This window comes from Argentina silus (genome assembly GCF_951799395.1).
Source record: "Argentina silus genome assembly, chromosome: 4".
Classification (NCBI taxonomy): domain Eukaryota; kingdom Metazoa; phylum Chordata; class Actinopteri; order Argentiniformes; family Argentinidae; genus Argentina; species Argentina silus.
In genome coordinates, this window is record NC_139658.1 from 5,097,790 (window position 1) to 5,122,744 (window position 24,955).

The 24,955-nt window shown below is 41.3% G+C and overlaps 1 protein-coding gene across 1 annotated transcript in view; it reads right to left on the reverse strand.

The window, feature by feature from the left end:
• Positions 1 to 1,102: 1,102 nt before the first annotated feature.
• Positions 1,103 to 24,955, reverse strand: part of cfap20dc (CFAP20 domain containing) — a gene marked incomplete at its 5' end in the record, with an annotated part of 30,846 nt that continues 6,993 nt past the window's right edge. Inside the window, 15 exons of the mRNA XM_083667631.1 lie at positions 1,103 to 1,222; positions 1,381 to 1,599; positions 1,694 to 3,467; positions 3,644 to 3,737; positions 3,851 to 3,951; positions 4,078 to 4,272; positions 4,829 to 4,935; positions 5,972 to 6,066; positions 9,484 to 9,545; positions 10,751 to 10,996; positions 13,100 to 13,486; positions 18,631 to 18,971; positions 20,560 to 20,577; positions 21,998 to 22,118; positions 22,906 to 23,072. Coding sequence (XP_083523757.1) covers positions 3,453 to 3,467; positions 3,644 to 3,737; positions 3,851 to 3,951; positions 4,078 to 4,272; positions 4,829 to 4,935; positions 5,972 to 6,066; positions 9,484 to 9,545; positions 10,751 to 10,996; positions 13,100 to 13,486; positions 18,631 to 18,971; positions 20,560 to 20,577; positions 21,998 to 22,118; positions 22,906 to 23,072 — 1,949 coding nt within the window. The 3' untranslated portion in view covers positions 1,103 to 1,222; positions 1,381 to 1,599; positions 1,694 to 3,452. The remainder of the gene's footprint in view (positions 1,223 to 1,380; positions 1,600 to 1,693; positions 3,468 to 3,643; positions 3,738 to 3,850; positions 3,952 to 4,077; positions 4,273 to 4,828; positions 4,936 to 5,971; positions 6,067 to 9,483; positions 9,546 to 10,750; positions 10,997 to 13,099; positions 13,487 to 18,630; positions 18,972 to 20,559; positions 20,578 to 21,997; positions 22,119 to 22,905; positions 23,073 to 24,955) is intronic.

The window sequence follows — 24,955 nt, forward strand, 5'->3', positions numbered from 1 at the left end:
TGAGTGTGTTTTTGACTTTGCCTTTTTGCATTATCTGCCTGCCTTTTTTAACTGCCTGCCTGTGTACCAAACCCTGCTTTGCATACTCCCTTCCTGGATTATCTGCCTACCCATTGACTGCCTACCTGTGTACTGAACCTTTCTGAAAGTCAAGACTATTCTATTGGATGTAAGTTTTTGTCGAGTGTTTGAGTCCTTTGCCTGAGTACTCCAGTCTTTACAATTTGGGGTTCTGATGGGGTAAGACAGTTTAACTCATCTCATGAGGCATTTATAAATTCTATTCTTCAAGAATCAATGGCTATATATCATTTGTTTAAAAGTAAAAAAAAAAAAAAAAAAAAACATTGCTTCTTTAAAGACCTACTTTGCTGTTGCATCATCATAAGATGCTACCAGGACAATCCTTCCAGGCTTAATCTCCTTCAAATACTGTATGACATCTTCTGACCCTTGAAGTAGAAGAAAAAAGTCATTATTTAGAGATTGTTGCTACCGTTGCATTGACTTTGAATCAAAAAATCAAAGTTGCTCTTACTTCCATTGACCATGTTAAGGTAGTCAAACTTTTCAATCTTCCCATTTTCACCTGAAGTAAAAAAACAAGATGCACAAACAAAAAAAACATGTAATGCATTTTCTTACAATATAGTAGGCCGATATAGCATGGCTAATTCCAGCATAATGTCAATCATACTGTATCTGTGTTTCATAGTTCATTCCTCATTCCTATGAGGTAATTTCATTGTTTCTCTTCATTTCTAATGCAGTGGGTGAGGTTGCAGTAATACTTACCATTCACCAGAACAATGTTCAGCCCTGGTCCAATATTGTTTAATACACCACTCATGACACTGTGGAGAAGAGTCCTAATTAATTGTCAGATTGCGACTGGTTTAACTGGCTTCACGAGAGCTTGACAAGCATCCACATGTAATATAATAGCTATGGTGTCATGGACAATGTATGGTTTTAGATTCCACATGTCTGAACAGGTTTATAGTAAGAATGGGCCACATTTGAATAATTGTGTCTGTCTTAGATCACAAATATTACATCAATTTCAGTTTAGAATATAATGTTCATTCTGATACCCACTTTTGACCTTCAAAGCAGATACTTGGCCCCACAACATTTGCTGATCCACTAGTGATTTTAAAAGCAAAATGGTTGATTGGACAACTCCTGGGAAGGTTGCATTTTGGAATGGTTTTGGATGTTGCTGCACCACAGAAAGAGAGGGTGTTGAAATGACAATTTTCACAACAGGAAAAATATCAGACCAACAAAGGTAACGCGCAAAAGTAACTAGCACACTTATGACCCATATAAATGATATCAATTAAATAAGTTGCATTGACAATGTTTCAAAACACTTACTGGTGGAGATCCCTGCTGCTTTTGGAGCTCCTGAAATGAAAGAGCAGTACAATTATAATGAGGGAAATAGTGACTTAGGAGAAAGAAAGAGAGATTAAGAGATCATATCACCAAAAATATCTTGAATGTTCCTGGCTCTCTCCTTTATGTAGGGTGGGTTTGTGGAGATTCCCCACAAAATCAGGATGATGATAATGACAGCTCCAGGACATACAATATCTGTCAACCACAACACATGTGAAATAATACCACAATCAGTCATGCATTTCAAAAAAAGTTATTTTATTAGTTATTTTAAGCACATTGATCTCACCTCGCGGTCTCATCTCAACAGTCAAAAGTAGAGCTACCTGAAATATATATCCAATCAGCATGCAGTATTCTCTGTACAGTTTTATACCTGCCACGATCTGTCAAATCTACAGCATTCGTCTGATCAGGCTCTGTACGTGGCAACAACAAAACGTTACCGAATCTGAATGAGAGCAAATGCCCAACCTCCCGGAACCAGAAATGTGGCAACAGGTCCACACCATCATATAAACAAGATGAACAGGTTTCCCTTTTCGATAATGTCTGGGAGGTGCACTGATATGGTTTTGTTTAAACAATACAGCACAATGTTACCGGAATGTGTAGTGCTTATTTGATTAATTATCAGTTTTGCGTTGATTTCTCAAAATATTATTGCCAAATTCGTTAGGCTATAGGCCTACTGCATTCGGCTACACTCCTAGCCCTCCACTTTTCGTAAATGCGTAAATGCCGCATCTCTATGGCAGACGCATAATTCACCCAAGTTTCATCAACATTGTCGGAGATAAAGCGTGTGACGAACGGACTTCATTTTGTGACATACGAACGAATCCCTATACTGTATGGTGTACTATAAAACACCTGTCTCTCCTGACCTCTACTAGTGTTCAAAACCAATGACTGTAAGGTTCAAACATAACGTGCGTCATCAACAGTATGACTGGGTCAAGGGAGAGCGATGCAAACAATGGCCCCATTCTATTGCTGTCACTTGCACTAAACCACTTTTGGAGTCCCAATTGTGTGGATCATGAAACGGGTGTTTAACATTTGGTAGCTAATTACAGTATACAGTAATGAGTTCACCTAGCCCCTTGGTTTGTCAAGTGCAAACAATTCATTATTCAGTGTGTAACCTACCCACCATTGGGTGTGTAGCAGATTATAAAGGTATTCAATTAAAATGTTTATTCACTGAAATGCGTGTAATTTCCACTTAAACGTTCATATTTGTGAACAGTGACACTGATTTCTGTGGCTGGTGTGTCAGACCAGCAGAGGGCCTCTTTTTTCATCTGATAGCACTAACAGAACTAACACAGTATGTAGCAGACCGATAGCAGCAGAATACATACATATAAGCATGGGTGTTTAATTTTTGTTCAGGGGGAACATGTAAATCTGACAGAAGAAAATAAAACAAGTCATGTCACAACAGAACCATGGATAGCTTTGCTGTTCATAAAGATTATATAATAAAATATTTCAATAATACAATTATGCAGTTGTAGCAGTAAAACAATACACATATTTCTGTACAGAAGTAAAAAAACAAATGGCCACATACATACATAAGATGCTCAGTTCATATTTCCCTTTTAAATCAATACTATGGGGATTGGAGTATTACATGCATGTCATAACAGTTCCCTGAAGTAAAATCCATTTTTTTTTTTTTTTATTAAACTCTAAAAAGGAAACAAGCATCTTAAGACAATAGTTTTACCTGACACTACTGCCTCTTATTTCCAAATAACATCATGGATAGCTCCTAAATAACCACTCAGAGCCAGATATGTAAAATGATGAACAGTCAGCTAGTTAGCATTTGACAGATTTAAAGGCTATCTATCTTAATATCTTTACAGATGGCAACCTTGCCCTATCCAGCATTCCAACCATAGATTCAACAGATCAAATATAGATCCAATGTTGCAGGTAGACTAGAGGAAGAGGTATCCAGAAAGAAACCGCTTAAAAAATACATGCACACAGAAGTCCACTTCAGCTGATTCCAGAGCAGCTCAATCGATGATTCACTCCAACAGATCCTGATGGAAGGAGAAGACATGAAAAAATTATCAACATTACCAACATTGCATCAGGGGAAAATACACGCAGAAGCCCTGCAAAATGCAGTGTGGTATTTATATTGCATGGACATGGAGGATGTCAACTTGTTTCTTTCTTAAATGTTAAATGAGGGTCACAGAGATGCAGCACTGACCTCATCAGACTCCTCTCCCACTGTGTAGGGCTCACTGCCACCTGGGCCCTGATCCTCCAACCGCCTCAACACTGAGTACCTGTATGTCACCTCACTGAAAATACATTAACAGCCCATACAGTTTGTCACATTATGTAATGCATTTATCACAAAAACTGAAGTGCATATCAAAAGTCTTCAGATATGTTTTAATTTCACTGGGCTTACCTGCGGGGAAAGCAGTATTTTCTGATGATAAAAAATGCAGCAATGGTCGCAGCAAATGAAACGAAGATTACAGCTGCAATGACCCCATGATGCAGTCTTACCTTTTAAACGGCATACACACCATACAGATGAGAAGATCGCAAGCAACAAAATGTTAAGTTTATTACCAGTATGACTGTCACACGACGAGGGGATATTTGATATTGGCAACAAGGTGACTTGATCACCTGTTGAGTGGATGTCTTGGTCGGGTTGACACTTCTCATATGAATTCCATTCACATCCTCCGTCGATGTATGTGATGCGGATAAACTAGAGGCCGCACTCTCGCAAAGCGTTATTTGAAAAAATGAAGTAATCAAAAGTTTTAACACTGTGTTACACCCATATGTCATTTGGACAGAACTAAACGCCATCGTTGTTTACTTCCTGAATTCTCTCACCTGTTTGATTACGTCATAACGGGCGGCTTTTCTAATTGGAGGAGATAAAAAAAACAAAAAACATGTCGGCGTTCGAAAAAACAAGATTAGACGGGGACCTCCGAAATGCTTGTCATGTTTGAATGGGAAAGTGATAATAATTCGTGTGTGTGTGTGTGTGTGCGTGCGTGCGTTTATGGTGTCAATCAATGTTAATATCTCAGATTTCTCTTCCGAATTCCTTCCTGATTCAAAGAAACTCTGTTTGTGAAAGTAGTTTAATTGTATAAGGATATGCATGAAACAACTCCTATGCAAACACTGGTAAAGCAATGTTATAAACATACATGGCATGTAAATTATTATGAAATGTGAATTAATCCGATTTTAAGATCAAGGATGGTGCAGAACATCAAGAATATGCTCATCATTACATATCACATGAAACAATGGTACAGTATATGAAAAGTTTTTGGGTTTCTTTCCAATCCCACTTTTTCAATAACTAAATCTGTTCCATCTACGCATATTGATCATCAAAAGCTTTAAATTAGGCCAGCTCATAGTACTTTCCAGTCTGGGGATCAAAGTAGCAGTTAAGGCAGGGATCATAGAGCAGATTCAAATACTCTTCCTCCTCTTCGTTCACTGATCCATCAGCTCCTGAAGCACACACAGGAAGACCATTCACATACATTTACAAACACACACAGGCAGACATAAATAGATGTATTATCAATGGTACAGTGCACAATCAATGGTCACAGTCCAAGTGTAGGACTGAAAAAACTCCTGTCTAATTTCTAACACAAAAGATCCCCTCTGCCTAGAACCAACTGGAATAGTATAAGCCTGTGTCAGTGGCCTGAATCTGTGGCCTACCCTATGAACATGACTGTATATGGCTTATGAATTATTAGTGGATTGAAATGGCTCCTAGGAGGCTGGGTGTGGTGACCTTCGGACTCGGGTGGATTTTAACTTCTCCTCCGCCATTTCAAACACTCTCCTCTCATCAATCAGGACAGAGGAGGTTTAAGACACTCTGCCCAAAGCCACATCATGAAGCAGTTAAAAAGGCTCTCGTAATGTAATTTCCCTCTCTGCTTTAAGCACATGATTTTGGTTGTTAAATTGACAGGCAGTTAACTACTAAAAAGGTTATGGAATGCTCCATGAGGAAATTCTATCTAATCAGAGCTCCAAAGATGATAATGAAAACTAATTATAAGACACAATGTGTCAGAGGTTTAAAAATGATGTTGTAAATTGAAAAGGTTTCACCAATTAACCTTGCAGGCGTGTCTTAAAAGCACAGCCTGGTAACAAGCCTGTCTGGGCTGACCTATGGGATCATGCGAGGACAGAAAGCTTCATCCTCGTGGGGTTTTTACCCTTAATTGGACACAGTTTTACAGGGCTCCTCCTCGCACTGTGCCATCTTTACGGGAACCGTAACATTTCCGCCTGAGTAACCTCAGACACCCGTGAACGTTTCCATTAGCAGGATGGTGTGTTGCAATTTCACAGGTTTCTGGAAAAATTAAAAACAATATGTATTCTATCCATGTGTGGTATGTGTAGGACCTCTGGTAATGTGTGACATCTAATGAGTCTCCCCACCCCCTATCATGTTCTGTCCATGGGCTTTATGTGGAGGGGAAAGGGGTCAATGCGGGGGGGGGGGGGGAGTCTGTACCTCTGCTGGGATTCTTGTGATGATCCCCTGACCCCTCTAACCACTTCCGTTGACTGGGAGGGATAATGGGAGGGCTGAGTACATCCATCCATTCCCTGGGGAACAGACACCAGAACCAGTCATTACCAGGACCTCAACAATCAACACTACCATCAAAGAGATTTGAGAGAGAATACTGTAAGTATCATGTCTGATTATCTCTCCATGAGGTCCATACAAGCTCTTCCCATCTCTTATGCTCTCTTTATACCAGCCCACCATGAGCCACTCAAACTCCCCTGCCCTTGAGCCACTCTGACCCCTTTGCTCTAACTGGCTCAGCAACACAGCCTTGGCTGGAGGAGCATTCATCAGACACTGACACAAGCTGTGATTTTCAAGTGTCCACACTCTCATCCGGGGCAGGGGGCCTTAACCTTGCCCATGGCTGTGAGAGGGGTCGGGAGCTGGTGTAGGGTTCTGTGATCCTTTGTTATCACTGTCTCTTCTCCACAGGAGCTCCTCTCTCACTAAATGAGTTTCCCCATCCTCTCTGAGGCCCGTACTAGCTCCCTGTGCTTCATTCTCCTTACAGCCCCTCAGTTTGAGTCCAAAATAGAAACAATTCAATTTAAGTATGGAGTGATGGGGGATGGGACTGGAAAAAGGGTGGGCATTGCGTGGTAAATTACTGCACTGGAGCATTCTGAGGCATTTTCTACAATTTGTACCCAGTTATTTTTTTCTACTGAGTCTGAATTTCTTTGAGTCCATTTTAAATCATTCAGTACATTCTTTCCCTCTGGATACAAGTTAAAGTTTTGTCAGAGAACATACAGGGGGTTTATTGAGTTCCTACTCAACTTCACTTTTAGAAGATTTAATTTATTTTAGAGAATGTAATTGAATGTCACTGGTCTTTCTGGTTGTCAGAGGACCAATATCACACCTTCTGCAACTCTGGAACTCCAGTCCTGAGAGGATCGATTCCCTTCCTCCTACACTTGACAGATGGGAAAGGAAGTGTTCAGGGACTGTTTATACTCATATACTGTTATGTGACATTCGTCCATTTGTGTGTTTGTAAGTGTTGTATTTGTGTGTGTCTCCACAGCACTGCTAACAGCAGAGCTCTAATTTATTTCAGAGGTTAGTACTGAAGACAGAACAGTACCAATCTCCTACTGTGTGCCAGAATGATTGGGCAGAAAGCTTTTCTCCAGTTGGGAATTGTATGGACGACTATAGCTTTTAGCCTTTCACTCCTGTGCAATCTCTACTATTCACAACTTGAACCTCTTTGGTCAAAGTTGATTCCCACTTTACTGTCTCAAAGGAACTCTCCACTGATGATTTGAGCATATTGAAGTGCACATGACCTTTACAACATGTATGCCAAAAAGTAGACATAATTTACCCCCTTTGCCCTAGCCTTCCATCAGAAAGCTCTGATGTGTTTTACAATGTGGTGGAGTAGTATAAGAGGAAACAGGAAATCATTAAATTATTTCTTTTTTTTCTTCTAATGTGAAAAGCAACATGTCTTTGCTTCTTTTGTAAATAAACACACTGTAACATCAATTCTATAATGTATCTGATGTCTTGCTTTCAATTTCAACATAATGTAAAATGAACTAGAAGAACCTCCCCTCCCCCCTGTGTCCCTTAGAAATACATTATCACATCTCCACACTGGCAAAGCTCTAATATATTCCAAATCATTTTTCCTGCCCCGACTAGAGCCATTTACCCCCCTCCTGCTCCCCTTTGACTCCACACTGGGGAGGCACAAAGCACAAGATTTAATGGAAGCTATTTTCAAGGACAACGCTCAATGCTACAGTACCTCCAGGGATAGCACATTGTTAAGTTGGACTCAGTGAGAGTGTAGATTGAATTGTTAGATTTTAAAAAGTCATTATATTCATGACATATGTATACTGTAAGAGAACCACTGATGGAGGAAATAAATTAGCTTGATTTAACCTGACAGGGATGAAGTCCCCTAGTAGGTCTTTTACTTTGCTGCCAGGATAAGAAAGAAACACTAGAGTTAAGCTCATAGAATCTTGTCCAAAACAGAGCTGTATGCTGGCTACTCCTACAGTGCTGCTCCTGTACTGCTGCTGGGGGTAAAAACACATTTTGGCAGTTTTGTGTGTGTTCTAAATAGAGTCTTTTAGAAAAAAGTCTGTTCCACTGTTCTGAGACAGTGAAAATGCCAGTCAGTATCTCCTTGACGGCGTGTTTAGGAGATTCAAAGCTTGTTTACCAGCCAGAGGCAGGCACAAATATCACACACAGAGGAACATGTTAAATGTGTCAGAAAAGCAGTGACAACCAAAACGCAGAGCAGCATTTCAGCTATCAAAGGGAAGACACTACCACTCCAAACAACAGTAGAGCCTTGCAGTAGTGCCAGGACACTTCAGACCAAGAGGTTCCTCTTTTGGGGGGGTTTCGGAATGCAGATAATAACAGATTTCAGATCCACTATAGCTACAACATGCAGAAATCAAGGGGTGACACAGATTCAATTGTCACTTATCCACTGACAGACAACATACAGTATTGCTTTAATAAAAACAGGACAGTGCACAAAGCTCTATTTTTTTCAAACTTGTAAACGTGTATAGTATCTATTTCTGGAAGCAGTCAAGTAAAGAAATCACTCGGAACATTAGGAGGACAAAGACAGAGGGTAAGGAAGACATACCGTTAAGTAACTACAAATATGAACTGTTCTCCCAGAAGCTACATGAGAACATTTTGCTTCTCACATTCATAGAGGAGTAGACAAAAAGGAGCACTTCACAAACATTTGCAGACACAGAGATCTACACATGTTCCCACCAGGTTGCCTTGCTTTTCATCAATAAATCAAAAATGTGGAAGGAGAATACATAATTCAAGTGATGCAATACCTTTGTCTCCATCTGTAACATGAGATGAGCTGTGTGTACTCAGAAAGAAAGAGAGAGAGGGGGGGGGGGGGGGAGAGGAAGAGGAAGAAAAGGGGTCCTTATGTTGATGACTGACAGAACAAAGCCCTGGTTATTGCAGCAGCTTGGTAATTCAGATGGGAGGAGAGAGGATGACAACATCTCTAATGAGGAAGGGCAGGCTGTAACCCTGTGTGGTGAGACAGGCCCAGGTAATGACAGCCAGGTGACTGGTATTAGACCTCAGTGTGTTTGGGCCCTGCGCCGGAAACACTCTAATCACCAATGACAGCCAGAGCTAATTAGCTGGGCAGGAGTTGGACGCTAACACTGATGCAGTGCTACAGGTGTGTGTGTGTGTGTGTGTGTGTGTGTGTGTGTGTGTGTGTGTGTGTGTGTGTGTGTGTGTGTGTTTCAATGTGTGGATGATGTGAACCATTTTCACATGTATATGTACCTGTACTGCCAGACCAAATCTGCAGGAGTGAGAAGAGATTAGGCTATGGTATTCAACCTAGAGGAAGTTAAATCTTCACAGGCAGAAAATATACACTGATATACATATTGTAGAGAAACGAGAGGCATGCTCACCTTGGATTGGAGTGTAAGAGAGGGTTCATTTCCTTCTGATAGTGATGACCTTGATTGGCTGGCTGGAAGAAACAGGAACAGAGCAGATGAGGGTAGGACACAGTCAGGAATCATGATGCCACAATCAGTAAGGTTAAACATATGACCTTCATACACTAATGATGTATTTTAAAACCATTCCATTAAGCTGTAAAGCAATACATCTGTGCAATGGCAACACTTCCCTCAGTTGCCTGATGGTGGCGCTGTTGCTACATGTGTTCAGAACACTGAGGAGCAGTAGCGAATGGTTCCGTACTATACAGCCCATCAAGGTGAGCACAGAAGCGCTTGTTTGACTAAGCCCCATTTGCACCTTATATTATCATTCAGAAGAGCTGCAAATAAGGCTTAAGGACGCATGATTTTATCTGAGCGCACTTCATTGCCTCGTGCACATTACAGTGTATGAGTATGAAATGAGTATCCCCATGGTTAGACTGCTCTTCACTCTCTTTCTCACACACTAGGTGTGAGTCTCAGTGTATTAACAGATTAACCATGTGAGCAGTATGGTAATGGCCCTACAGCTATAGCATCTGTAATGATGACATTCACCAGAGATCCTACAGAGTTCCCTGAGAGATAGGGCATTGTTCTGTTCTCCATAGTGCACTTAAGGTAATAGCACAGACCTTAATGTCCTGTGATGGCCTGTGGCAAGCCTCGCAATTACAATAGACTGAACAGAGCTTCTGAGGATCATTTTAATTTTAATTCTAACATCAGGGACATAGGACTCTATGCTCACATGCAGTATATATGTAATGTTCTTTTATATACTGTATCTCTAACTTGAGGAACAATGCTGAGAATACTATAAGCAACATTACAAACAAGCAGGTTCTCAATAGAGAAAACCTATCAAAAAGCACTATCCAGGAAAAAAGAGCATAACTCAGACACATAAGATAAAATAGTTATGTTGGAAAATAGAGTGAGAGAAGACAGATAGAGAAATATCAAATAGAGTATGGAGGAGAATGATGGGGCATACACACTGGCATAAGGTTACCAGACACTGAAGACATTTTCACCCACATCTGTGACATGGCATGTCATCAGGACTGTGGGTCCCTGTGAGAGTGGAAGTATATAGAGGTTGAATGGAATATGAAAGAGAATCACCATGGGGATGGGGTCATAGGGGAGAGTGGAAATATTTTATGAAAGTAATGAAAGTATGAGTATGAAAGTATGGGTACATCAGAGTATAAATGAGAGTCACCATGGGGATATGGGTCCAGGTGGAGGTGTCGTCACTGCTGGTGCTGATGCTGACTTTACATTGGTGGATCTGAGATGCGCTGATGCCTGTGGCTCCTCCCTCCTCCTCCTCCTCCTCCTCCTCTTGCTCCCGGAGCAGACTAGCCAGCATGTGTAGCTCCTCCTTCTCATGCATGCATAGACTGCTAAGCAGATGCAGATCACAGCTGCTGGACCCAACAGGTGCATGCCTCCTCTCCTCACCCACCTTTAAACCAATAACAACAAACCACCATGAATTACACTGCATTCAGAATTATATAGTAACTTCACCTCTCTAGCTAACAGCATCTTCAAATACTACATTCATCCGCCATGTCCACCAAAGAGGGAAAATACTGAACTCAGCCCCCTGAGGAACCTTGAAAACTAATCAAAGTCTTTAAACCAGCAGGCTCTGTGGCCACATGCAGAGCCCAGGGCCAGTCTGGACATCACCCACTGGCCCGTGGCCCGGTGGAAATGTCTTTCAATTGTGTTGCTATTGATCAGAGCTCTATGGTAACTGGCTTTGTCTGACAGTAGGTGCAGGGCAGCTTAGGGTTGAGGATCAATGGTGGCTGGCGAGAGAGCCATTTGGAAGGGAACAAACCCCCTGTCATCTCTCTCTGACATCCTTCAATCACGCCCCTTACTGCACGCTACCTGCTGGGGGCACAGAGCGGGTCAGTGGATATACAGTAAGCCGCTCTGACTGCTGGATGCTGGGCTGGGTTCCGGAGGTGAGGGGGGTGTCTGGATCTCAACAGACCCTGAAGCAGGCCTCCTCCGTTGGTCTGTCCTCTGATTCTAGATCCCCCTCAGGAGGAGACCAAGCCCCCTTCAAGGTGTGACAGCCCACTCTGAAATCCTCCTCAGCGCAGCGTGACAAACCTGCTCTCAAATCCTGCTCTGCTGTACTCCGTGCAGCACATCACACAGTTTAATATTAGCTGAGGGGAGACACAGCCAGGCACGGCATGTCATGTCATCAGAGGCTGAGCACAATGCCGACCGTTTAACAAGCTTCCCTCTTCCCCCACTTCTTCTAAATCCATTCTGCACCACTCACAGATTAAATTAACAGACGAGCCCAGCCTGTCCACAGACTGAGACTATCGCACGCACTGACTGTCAGATCTAGTCTCTGTCAACAGGGGCCTTTCCTCCTGCCTCAGCCCTCACCTCAGTGAGAAATCTGCCTTTTCACATATTCTCAGATCCAATCTCAATTAAAGCCTGAGGTCTATCTGGTGGTTCTATTCAGGGTCACCCCCCTCCTCTTGAAGCACTTTTCTCTTTACCCCCTTCTTCTCGCTTTGTGTTTGTTTTTGTTGGTTTACATGTTCCCCCCTATGCTCATTCCCAGAGTTCTGACTCTTTCATATTTATTTGTATTTTTGGTTTTATTTACCAACACTGTTTTGGTCCCGAAAAGCACTTTCTAAAATGGGGTGTCGAGTGTGGAGTGTGGAATTGGCCTGGGGCGTTCTATGGGAGTGGACTCACCGATGTTTGCCTATCTTTCTCTGGTGGCTGCCTCTTCAAATTGTGCAGGCATGCAGAAACACTACAGCTAATGTCTGACACGGCATGTCCATTTCAGGGGGTTAAATTATTATTAGGGAGGATGGTGTTGTCTGGAACTTCAAACTGAATTTTGCAGTTACGCCCTGCTCCTTTTGAGATAGGGGTGTGGGAGGTGGAGGTTCGTCAGGGCCTTGCACTGTCATTGTGCTATCATGCCACAATCTGATCTGTAGAGATCTTTAGAACTTTAGGTTTGTCTAAGGTTAATAAGAGTTGAAGCCTAGGATCTTCCTACAGTATTTAATCAGGACATTGAATAAATAAACCACTCAGTGTAAGTATGGCAATCAGAGTATGCACAATGGATTTCAATCGGAAATACATAACAATTGAGGAGGATATTTCAGATGTGGACATGTTATCTTTTCAAGCTCTTTGATACTGTGTAAGTGACTGCTTAGCAATAGTTTATTGAAGAGACGTCAGTATGATTAGAATTATAAAGTTGCACGCCTGATGTGCTTTGACACATAAACAGGATTTCAACATCAACTGCAATTCCCTGTTGTGGCATCAGACATGTGGCTGCTCAATCAAGTCCCAGGGCCTCCCACAGTGACGAGAGCCAGGAGTGATGGCCACTTGACGGGTGCTCAGTTCATTATACACCCCAAAGAAGAAGAGGAAATTGAAAATGACAGGGTCAGCAGAACTTTCTCTTTTGAAATCATGCACTTCTATCCCAGGGTGGGGAATATTGAGAAAGCGTGATAAGTACGTGAATACTAAATGCCTGTAGTACCTTGTGTAGTGTAGAGTCTCCCTGGGGGAGGATCTCTCTGACTGATCTCCAGCTCAGTGATATCCTGCTACTCCTGTCCTGGCCCCCTTCCCCACTGACCCCAGATGCAGCTGGGCCCTGTCTGGTTCCGTTGGGGGAGAGGCAGCGGGTTGGGACCATCCCAGCCGGCTCTGTTCTCCTGGAGGATGGGGAGTCAGCTTGTAGCCAGGCTCGTTCCACCAAGTCTGTGTCTGGTGGGATCAGCTTTCTAGGAGGTGTTTGGTCTGCACTACTGGATCCAGGCCGTGGTCTGGGCTGAGCGTCCCCTGTTGGGCCCGGGGACCTCGGGGTGGCAGAGCTGGAGTGAACACCTGACCTCTGATGGAGGAACCTGGACAAGGCCTCGTCCTAGAAGACACAGACAAGACCATTTTCAGATACATTAGGATAGGATTCTGCATTGAGATTGACATAGGGGTGTCATACTGTCCAATAAATCATAAAGTTAGACATTTCCAAGTACAAAGTTAATACTATATTCCATTGAAAATATTTTTTTTCTCAATTCAATTGAATCCTCTCCTCAAAATATTTTGTATGTATTCCAGAAGGAGAGATCATGGCTTTTATTTTTTGAGTTTCTTTGAATATGAATAACGTCAGATGCATCTCCAAAAGAACTGGTAAGGGCCTGATGCAACACCTTGAAAGAGGTAGACGCTGCAAACTGGGAAAAGAAAACCTGTCACAGATTAATGAAAAATCAAGTGGGACCGGCTAATCAACTGCTAGCAGTGCATGGTGGGGCGGCTAGCCGTGGGCATATCAGAAATTACTTGCAATTAAATATGGCAGCAGGCTATCTAAAAAGACACAACATTAGTCTTGCTTAGCTGTCTAAGGCGATAGCTTTAAACTAGTGTGACTTTCATCCTCTAATGGTCACCCACTAATGGTCTCCATAGGTTTGGCTTGAAAGCAGACAGTTTTGGTTGCTTGCTAATGAGGACAACCTGCATGTTAGGGAATGTTAGACTCTCCCAAACCCCATTGAGTCTTCCTCCTATGTTTAATCCTCACCTTTTCTGCCATTATTTCTTTTTTGTTCATGACCACACATTTATATGTCATTAAGGCAAGGTGTAGGTGTCATTAAGGTTATAAATAGTGGAGCGTTCATACTGTACATAACACAATCTATAAACTGTGGATGGCTACAGTCTGAAGCCTCAGTTAAAAGTACTGGGTTCATATAGAGCCTACACAGTATCTATGACTAAATGCCACAGGTCATATCAAAGATGTAACTACTGTAGACCTAATCAGGACTATATACTGTAGAAGTTCAGTCTGGAAAATGATCTACATTAATGTAATCTCATCATCAGGTAAAATGTGTCTATTGAGCACAGAAATATGTTCATTATTTGGTAAGAATCTACAGTATTATCTGTTTTCTGTCTTTAGTAACATTTGCTTCGAAGACAATCTATTTCTTGGTTCACCATTCATCTATGGAAAATAATGATAGTGAATTTGAATCCATTCATGATCTAAAAACATGTTATGTCTGGTCTATAGTGAATTGAAATTAACCACAAATTATTGACTGTAGAAAAACAAACGTAACAAGATAGGAAACAGAAAGCTCCAGGCAATATAGAATGTGTTCTTTTAGCTGAGCAGTCGAGGCTGAAATACACAGAGAGTGCCAGAGACATCAATCAAGCTGGCCTAATTAACTGTAGCAGAGCATATGTATCTTGAAGATGAAATCTAATTCCCTCAGGAGAAGGACAGACCTACAGAACAACTGAATTATGTTTCTCTCATACAGAACTGAATTAAGCTGAATAATATTTTTTGTAAATTTTACACAACTGGACTAAGCAGAGCTCTGCTTTTCTCATACAGAATGATACTTTTTTTCATAGAGCAGAATTAATCAGGCTTTTGTCATACATAATTTAACTGGATTATGCTTTTCTAATTCATAACTGAAGTTCTATATAATGTTTTTCTACTACTTTCTACTGTAATCTACTTATTCTCTTACAGAATAGAACTGAGCTGAATCATCTACAGTCATGAGAAAAAGTTAGGACACCCCCCAAAATATTAAGTTATTCTCTTAAAAATATGGACATATCAATATGTTATCTTCTTTCTAACAATGTCTATAGATAAAGGGGATGTAATTGAACAAAAAACTATGAAAATGTAACTTTGTAATCATTTATTTAACGAAAAATTAACAATAATGCCAATTCCTACTGAGGAAAAAGTTAGGACACCCTATGCCCTAATAGCTAGTATTGCCCCCCTTGGCTGAAATAACCTCAATTAGACGTTTCTTATAACTGTCTACAGGTCTCTGACATCAATTGGGAGAAAGTTTTTCCCACTCCTCCTTGCAGAATTCTTTCAGCTGTGTGATGTTCGAGGGGTGTCTTGCATGCACAGCCAGTTTCAAATCAATCCACAGCATCTCAATAAGATTAAGATCCGGGCTTTGACTTGACCATTCCAGAACTCTCAATTTATTTTTCTTGAGCCATTCCTTGGTAGATTTACTGAAATGTTTTGGGTCATTGTCATGTTGCATGGTCCACATCTGCTTCAGCTTCAACTTTCGAACAGATGGTCTCACATTTTCCTCAAGCACCCTCTGATACAATACAAAATTCATAGTGGATTCTATGATGGTGAGCTGACCAGGCCCTGCTGCAGAAAAGCAGCCCCAAACCATGACATTTCCACCCCCATGCTTCACAGTTGGTATGAGGTTCTTGTTCTCAAATGCTGTCTTGGTTTTGCGCCAAACATGTCTACTCTTACTGTGCCCAAATAGTTCAACTTTGGATTCATCTGTCCAAAGCACATTGTTCCAGAAGTTCTGGTCTTTCTCTAGGTGTTCTCTGGCAAACTTTAGTCTTGCCCTGATGTTTTTTTTTGACAGCAGGGGTTTCCTCCTTGCACACCTCCCATGTAATGCAAACTTGTTCAGTCTCTTTCTTATGGTGGATGCATGTACTTTGACATCAATTGTGGCAAGAGATACCTGTAGGTCTCGTGATGACATTCTGGGATTGTTGGAGACTTCTTTAAGCATCTTTCGGTCAGCTCTTATGCTGAACTTGCTTGGGCGGCCTGACCTGGCCATGTTGGTGGTGGTTTTAAATGTTCTCCACTTGTAAATTATTTTCCGGACAGTGGAATGGCCAATTTCGAATAGTTTGGAGATCTTTTTATATCCCTTCCCAGACTCATATGCATCTACAATTTTTCTTCTGAAGGCCTCAGAGAGCTCTTTTGATCTCGCCATGGTGATGCAACTCACTTCAACAATCAAGAGCAAACCAAACTAAATATCTGAGGCTTAAATAGGACAGGCTCCTCCAAAATCCTCTGTAACGATGTTCTAATCATTTGCACCTGATGTGGTGCTCTTTATTATAATTTTAGGCATTTTAAGTGGAACTAAATGTGGGGGTGTCCTAACTTTTTCCTCACAAGAAGATTGCATTTCTATTAATTACATTTTACCAATCATTTTTTAAATAATTTGTTTCAGTTGTATTTGTTTAGTTATATTACCTCAATTTTTCAATATTGTTCAAATGAATATCAAATGTCCATATGTTTGAATATGTTGAAGAAGACAAAGGTTTTCATAGGGTGTCCTAATTTTTTCTCATGACTGTATATTGAATCCTGTTTTTCTCATAGAGAACAGAACTGGAATGTGTTCAGTTGCATAGAGTATAGAAAATAACTGACTTCAAAGCTCTTTTTCCCTCCAAGTGAGCTTATGTTATTTTTCTGTCAACTCGGTTGAACCACTCACTATGGGACATGCACTTGTGTGTACCTTTCGCTGAAGACCCCTATACAATCACACCTGGTACAAGCCGGTGACACTTGCAAGCCCTGTCTATTGCTCGTAGCAAGCGTGCCCACTTGATCCCTTCCACTCTTCACTTACTGACTGTCCGAAGTGACTGTAGCGTGTTCCCTTTCTACACAGCGCCTCTCCATTCTCCATTGTTGAGGCTTACAATTGTCGGGGATTGCAGTCCCCTTTGGGCGTCCGGACACAATCCTCCTGCGGGTTAGTTGCATCGTGGGCCCTGTTTAAGGGTGTCTCTGTTTCAAAGATATGTGCTGTGCCAGCTGGGCCTCTCCACATGCCCTTCAATGGTTTTACAGCCTGGACGTGACTGCACCCTCTGTGGTGCAAACTGTCCTTAGTACTGGTTTGGAGACTGCGTACATGTAGGTGGGGTACATTCTTGTATCTGTAGAAGTGACCAGACAATCTGGGTTTTGCGGGGTCCCATAGTGAGGGGTCGAACTGAGGGGTCGCATACTCCATAAGTATTGGAATGAGGAAGCATTTTGCACACCAGAGTGTGTGTTCCATAGTGAAGGGTCTCCCTCATCTCCTTCAGAGAACCTGGGCTACATTCGTAACCTCTAGTTCCCCGAGAGGTATTCCACTGAAATCAGTTTGTTGGAAATAAAATCACTGTTATCAAACTTAATGTTACTGGAGACAGTCAATGCCTATCTAAGCTTATAGCTGTGGCAATGGCTGGGACAGCAATGAATGACACAGAAAAACAGTCTGTCAGACTGGTAAAGGATACCCATGGACAACACTAGAGTGGGGGAGGGGGAGAGACAGAGAGAGCAAATGAGAGAGGGAGAGTTGTGGGAGACAGGCTGCAGGGAGCCTCCAGGATGTTGACTGGGAAGGTGATAGTCCTTGGTTTGTATACAGTACCACTGTGATTATCACAAACAAAACAAACATAGCCTCACCATTGGGAAGGACTGAATGATATTTCAAGGGCTTGAAGGTGGAAGTGTACTATTCAAAATCGAAACACTCCACAACGCTTTCGATCAGTGCTTCGACCATGCTTTCAACAATAGGGGGAATGATCAGAACCATTAACTGTGACAGAAAATGAGAGTCCATGTAAGAGATAAGTGGAATTCATTAGGCCAAGCCAAGAAAAGAAACGTTAAGAGCATAATGTTTTTTAAGAATCAGTAATTCAATTTAAATTGTACTATTAATCAAACTCTTGAATCTGAATAATTGATTAACCAGTAATAGTATTCTTTACTCATGACAGGAAATTCTACTCAGCAGCTCTTTATTACAGGTTACAGTACTAAACACAATTGTCCCATCAGCATTGTAAAAATGGCCTCTGAAATGTATGTAGAGTGAACCCCAAAAATAATTGATGTTATAGTGAACTATTCAAGGGACATACTGTGTTATAAGCTGTAAGGCACATTTAAAAAAAAATAAAAGTAACATAATATATATTTTCCCATATTGATTCACATAAAGCTTTCCTTCAATTCATCAACATTGCCTTTTAGGAGGCTGTGTGTGTGTGTGTGTGTGTGTGTGTGTGTGTGTGTGTGTGTGTGTGTGTGTGTGTGTGTGTGTGTGTGTGTGTGTGTGTGTGTGTGTGTGCTCTCACCCTTTCTAAAAGCTCTGGATCAGGACCAAACGTTTGGCAGAGACATACCTCATCACTCTCACTGGCTATGAAGTCGTCCTCTGGCTGTGCCCCCCTTCGCCCTCCCATGTCCTCCTGACCTTGTGTGTCAGGGGTATCGGCTGCGTCCTCAGAGGGCTCGCCATGTCCCTGCCCTCGCCTGGCTGAGTGAGGCCGTGAGGAGAAGGTAAACACCTCCTCCAGTGAGAGCTGAGGCTCTGAATCACACCCCTCCTCACTCTCACCTTGGCTCCCCCAGTCCTGGAGGGTTGAAGGGGGGAGGCCTGAGGTCGACTGGCAGTATAGGGGCTCTACCAGAGGTCTGGAGGGATCCCAACTCCCCTCAACAGGACTGGGAAACAGCAACTCATCTGAAGAGGAATAGCACAATAAATCGAGTGAACAAAAACAAGAGAACTCCACCATAATTGTTATCTCTTAGGGGTTCTTGTTGACTAGATTTGCTAATTATTTGACCATTAGTTACAGCTTATTTACTTTATTTATTTATTTGACTTTACTTTTTACAACAGTTCCACCTTATTTACTTTATACAATGACAAGCTATGTTTGGCAGCAAGTATATAGATCGCACAATACACGAGTATGGAATATTGGTGGATGGTGCACAACACACAGCACACAATACTTGTGGTCTTCCTGTGCCAACAATGCTGAATACAGAATAATGATAGAGATCTAATTACAGGGAGTAATGTATCCCTCTTCATTTCTTAATCAGAAGGCTCCTGTTGTTCTGGGTTCATTTTCATATATGCAAATAACCTAATCACAATATAGCAGAATGAAATGAATTCCACGACAGTTGCCAAAAGCGGTGCATTAATTTCTCCTGCACAGATAAGTTTTTCACCAGTTTTGTTAATAGCAGCGTAATGCCTTAATGAGCATTTCAAATATGCATAAATGGAGCTGGAGTATTGAAAACAATGCTAATGTATTTGTCTCCAGTATGCAGGGAGAGAAAAACGCTTCGCCTTGGCAGAGTCGGGCTCACCCGCCGGCACACAAACGACATCATTAGTAGTGAGGGCGCGTGATTCTGCTGCAGAATCATCACTCACAGACAGATACTTCTGTCCATGGGGTCCACAAGCCCTGATGTTAAAAAACACCCAGGAACAAATGGTCTGAGAGACCTGCCGTCCAAGCTGACTAATAACGTTTGCTTATTGCACTGGAATTGCTGTGCTGTCTGTATAGCGATACCTCAGTCAAATACTAATAGTAGAATAGTAGAGTAAGTCCAATAGAGTCCATCCAGGAGTCAAAACTTTGAAAGAAACTTGATTCCACTCAGAGCCCATCCACCATGATGAAGACACTCTTGTCAGCCAGCAGTACTAGAATCAATCCAAATGCTTTAGGTCAAAGGTATGGAACATTGAAACAGCTCAACAGCATAATCACTTTTTTTAATTGCCCTACTGTGTTCAAGACCCTGAATCCCAGAGGACTTCCTCTGACTTTTATTTAATGTGCCATTACCTTAATGAACTTATTGCCTTTAGCAAGAGGTGAGGGCTGCTGCACAGGAGCTGCTCATAGCCTGTGGGAACAGCCTGTAAACGTACTTAAAGGACATTAAGCATGCATGTGGGTTCATTTTGTGAGTACTGTGGGGGGTGTTTCAACTAAAATCCCCATTAAAGCTTTGGCATGGGTTAAAGTGTGCGAGAATTAAGGAGCTGGCAGCTATCATAGGTAGCTGAAAATGAACGAGTCACATAGATTGATGTCTAAAGTTAGCCTGAAAAGCCAATTAATGGAATTAAGAATTTATCCGTTTGAAAAAATCTAGGTAAGAATCATTCTTGGACCTATTATTCAAAACATACCGCCTGCCTCATACACACTGAGATCACTGAATGTCTGCACTGGAGTAGGAGATGGATAAAACAAGTTAAAGAATGCTTCCGCTCTCTCTGTCTGTCTCACTCTCCACTTCATCTGTCTCTGTGAGAGACAATGAGAAACAGAGGCACTAAGAGAGCCCTACCAAGATGCTGCCTGTCTGTTTAGAGAGGAGCTGACCTGCTGTTTGGTCTCCTCTCATCTCGCTCAGGGGCAAAGGTCGCTGGCTGCTGGATAGAGGAGCTGATGTCTCTTTGGACTCACTCCTGGTTTCAGGGTGGCTGAGAACAGCATCTGGGGTTCCTGTTTTAACAAAAAATGTATTGCAACTGTGCTTAAAAAAAAAAAAAAAAAAAAAAACACTCAGCAACACACACATTACGGCGTGTACAGAGAGAATAAGGTTCTTATCTTAGAGTGAGGTCCTCATGATGTCACACAGCTCACCTGAGAGTGCTGGTCTCTCTCGACCAGCACTGTGGACCCGTAGCTTCCTCGACCCCTGCCTCTCTGTTGATGCTCTGTCTTTTGGGGGCCGTGGCTTCAAGCTCCCAGGTTTTCCTGTATACAAGCTTCCTGTAATACTCATTGCAATAAAATCCTAACAAGCACATAACCTACGTAATCAGCTAACAGGGTTTTTAAAGCTTGATAGCACAGCAACTAAGGACTGATTATGCACAGTAAAACCATCATTAATTCTCAATCAAGGTATTTCAGTCGATGGACTCTATCCGATCAATCAGAGCAAACAAAGGCAGTTATGCACAACTTAGCTGAGGAATTCTAATGATCCTCTTTTGCACTCCATCACACTCAAAATATTGCATTACCAAGTCTAATATCTTTGAATATAGGTCAGTGTACGATGTGACTGATTCAGCATCCCATATAAAGCAGAATTCTAAACAGAATAATGATATCTGAGATTAGTATGCACTCAGACCAAGAGGGAATACAATAACTATGATCCTCATAACCTTATGAACCAATTATCTCTATGGCATAGCATTCCACTAATGATATACATGGTTAATTTTGGTTGAAAATAGTTTAGAAAAGAGCCATTGATTGAACTCCATTTGAGCAATAATCAGTCTCACTGGACTGAGTGAAACGAGCTAAGGAAAGCCGAGGAAGCTTTTTTTTTTACATTCTCCGATACACTCACATGTTATAAAATTATATTATTAACATATTCAATTTCCAAGTCAAATCTGTGAATATGGGTCAGTGTGGGGAACACACTATGGAATACAGTAGCATGCTTCTTCATGAAACATGAATATAAAACATTCTGACATAATTCTCAAATGAAAAGTTTTTAAACCAGACATTTCAATTTGATGTGTTCAGATTGATTTATTGATGGTGTTGTGATTTGTCAGCAGAACTGTGTGGGGAATCTGGAAGACTTGCTGTATCAATCTCTTGAAAGATCGAGTCCTTTTCATGTTGGTACTGTATGTATTGGGCCTTCTTTACATGGCAACGTGTTAGGATAGAGGAATGTTGTCCTTACCTGTTAGCTCATGGAAATAGTCATTCTTCTGGACACTGAGACTAGGTCTCTCATTCAAGTCTCCATTGTTGGATCTCTCTGGAGCACCTGTTCGGCTAGTCCTGGCACCAGAGCCAGGCATCTGGGAACCAGATCCACACCAGTCAGCTGAGTGGGAGGGCTAGTGACTGACTGACTGACTCACTGAGATCATAATGAGGAGATATGGGCTCGACAATCACTCACTCCATCATTAATTTGTCTTGTAAGGGTCATCACATGTATCCTCAAAATCCAATATAAACCATTGATGATACTGTATATATAAGGATATCAACAGGCATTGTAAAAGGCTTGATGAATAAATTAATAATCATTTGATTAATTTATATAAGCCTTAAGGGAAACAAAGAGAGCGAGATATTAACAGATTGATAGACAGACAGAGAAAGATGAAGGAAAGAAAATCTAGAACTACAGAGAGCAACAGTCAAGCGTTACCAGACAATGGAGGGAGAAAATCATTGTCTTGGCCCTGCTCTCACTTGGTATCCTGGATCATAACTGCCCAATGATTGGAATGATTAGAGACAGTAGTTCACAGAGTGAAGAGGCGGATTAAACAGAAAACATTTGGAAAGTGTCAAAGAGCCAAAGACCATCCAGAACCTTTACAATCATCCTCTGCTTTCCCTTTGATTTTTATCACCAGAAAAATATCAGAGAAACAAGGGAACCAACAAGGACTACTGAACCTATCATATTATTCAAAAAGGATAAAGTTTGTATTTTAGAGTTGGCTGTTTCAAATTTTTTCTATTTTTGGAGAATGGACACTGTAATTGCAGGTTCTCTCCCCAATTATTTATTCATACTATTAATGAAATGCCCTTAAAAATCCTGTTATACACATCCCTGCAGAGGCTCACCATATTCAGGCTACAGTATGCCTTCCCATTTGGTCCCTCTGAGGGTGCACTGCTCTTCCTCACCATTGTTGGAGGGGGTCCTGCAACCCTGGAGCCAAAAGCAATGTGGGAGGCGTCCTGGGTCCTGGGCCCTTGTGCACTGGCTGACCTGGAGCTGCTTGACTGATCTGTAAGGTACAAAGACAAAGAGATCAATATATAGTACCAACATGCACGTTGACTTTACCTAGGAGTGAGGATGTTATGTTAGTTCATAAAGTGTGTTACAGCACAAAACAACAATGACTGGGTTAAGCTATGGTATGCTAAGATAATGAGGGCCAGATTCATTGTGGTCAAATGTGGGAGTACACCTTTAAAAACCATGGAAAGTGTTATAGGGTAAGAGCATTCCACCACTTCAGTTTATTTGGAATGGTAAACCAGACAAAATTAAACGGGCCTAACTATATAATGAACATGAATATGGAGGGTTGAAACTATTAAATATCAAAGCATTGAACCTCTCCGTAAAAGCTTCAATCATTCAAAAACTATACTTACACCCAAACTGGTTCTCTAGCAGATTACCTAGAGAAGCTTATACTCTATTTAAAAATTGCCGTTTTGCCTTCATACACACTACAACATCTAATTTTCGGTACGTTGAAAATTAAATAAAGTATCACCCTTATTAAAACAAGCCATGTTATCCTCCATTACAGCAAATAATCTGGTTAAACTCAAATATACTTATTGGAAAAGAAAAACTACGTTTCTGCATGAGGATACAAGCTTGTGTGCTTAAGTGGGGCAAGGACAGAGAGGAATCCACCTGTTTGACAACTGATACGCTCTTAAATATGGCAACCACTTTTTCATTTTATGTGAAAGGTGAGCTGCTCAGCTGGCTGGCTCACTGAACAATCTATGATCGTTTTTTGTACATTTCCAACCAAAATAACGGCTGCACCTTCAACCACCAAAGCTTCAAGGTCATGTAACTAAGAAATTCGCTGAAGAAAAACATGATAATAATTGACTGATTTATTGTTTCAGTCACGAGTAGTCTTACACAATGTAACCAAGGTAACAATATGACAACACATTTTAGCCAGGCTACTTTTGATCTATCCCATGACCATTTGCGAGATACAAGACAGATCAGTGCAGACGCTATCTGATGTGAGAGAGGGTAAGGGTGGTATAATAAAAAAAGGTTTAAGTTGAATAGGAGCATGATGAGCACGAAGCTGAAATAAATGAAAGCCTACTATTTTCTGCAAATGCATTGACATGTAAGACCAATGAGAATCAACAATGCTGACATGCGACTGTACTTGAGTTAGATTAATTGGTTCAAACAACATATTTCCACGTTTCCACAGTAGGTTGCCTTGCAATAATTGGATGACCTTGGAGACGAGGACAACCCAAACTGTAATTGGATCAGTTGTTTTCATGAAAAAACATAGCACCAATAAAAGTTTTTTTCTTCATTTGCCGCTGACAAATATACTGAAGCAACAGTAATTAGCAACAGTCTTTTTCACACAATTAGAATCAATGTCTGCTTTAATAGCGATCCTTTTTAATCATTATTAGGCCTGTTATGCTAATAACATAGCAACCAATTATGAAAGCTCATTTCCGAGAAAACTCCTTGCATGTGATTATTGTTCATTTCTATGGGCATGGCCGTGTGACTCAACATGATGCAGACAGCTGTCTGAACAAATAAATATGCACTGATAAAAAAAGGCCACAGAAGCTGGAGAACAGTGTGGAAGTAATTCATTGGTGCATGTCTTTCTTGCTCATAAGGAGAGATAATTGCAGTTCTCTGGGTACAGGTGTGGTGCATGCCTCATTCCAAAGGCCACCTGGGTTTCAAAGACAAACAAGCAAGTAACAATCTTGGTACGCCTCAACACAGTGGAAGCTTTCAGAGGAGAATTAGTCCTTCAAAGTGATCTTCACACTTCCAACAGTATTTGGGTATTTGGTCTCGCAGCATTTAAGCCGAGCTTAAACTTTTAAAATATATTTGTAGTATATGAATATACAGTGA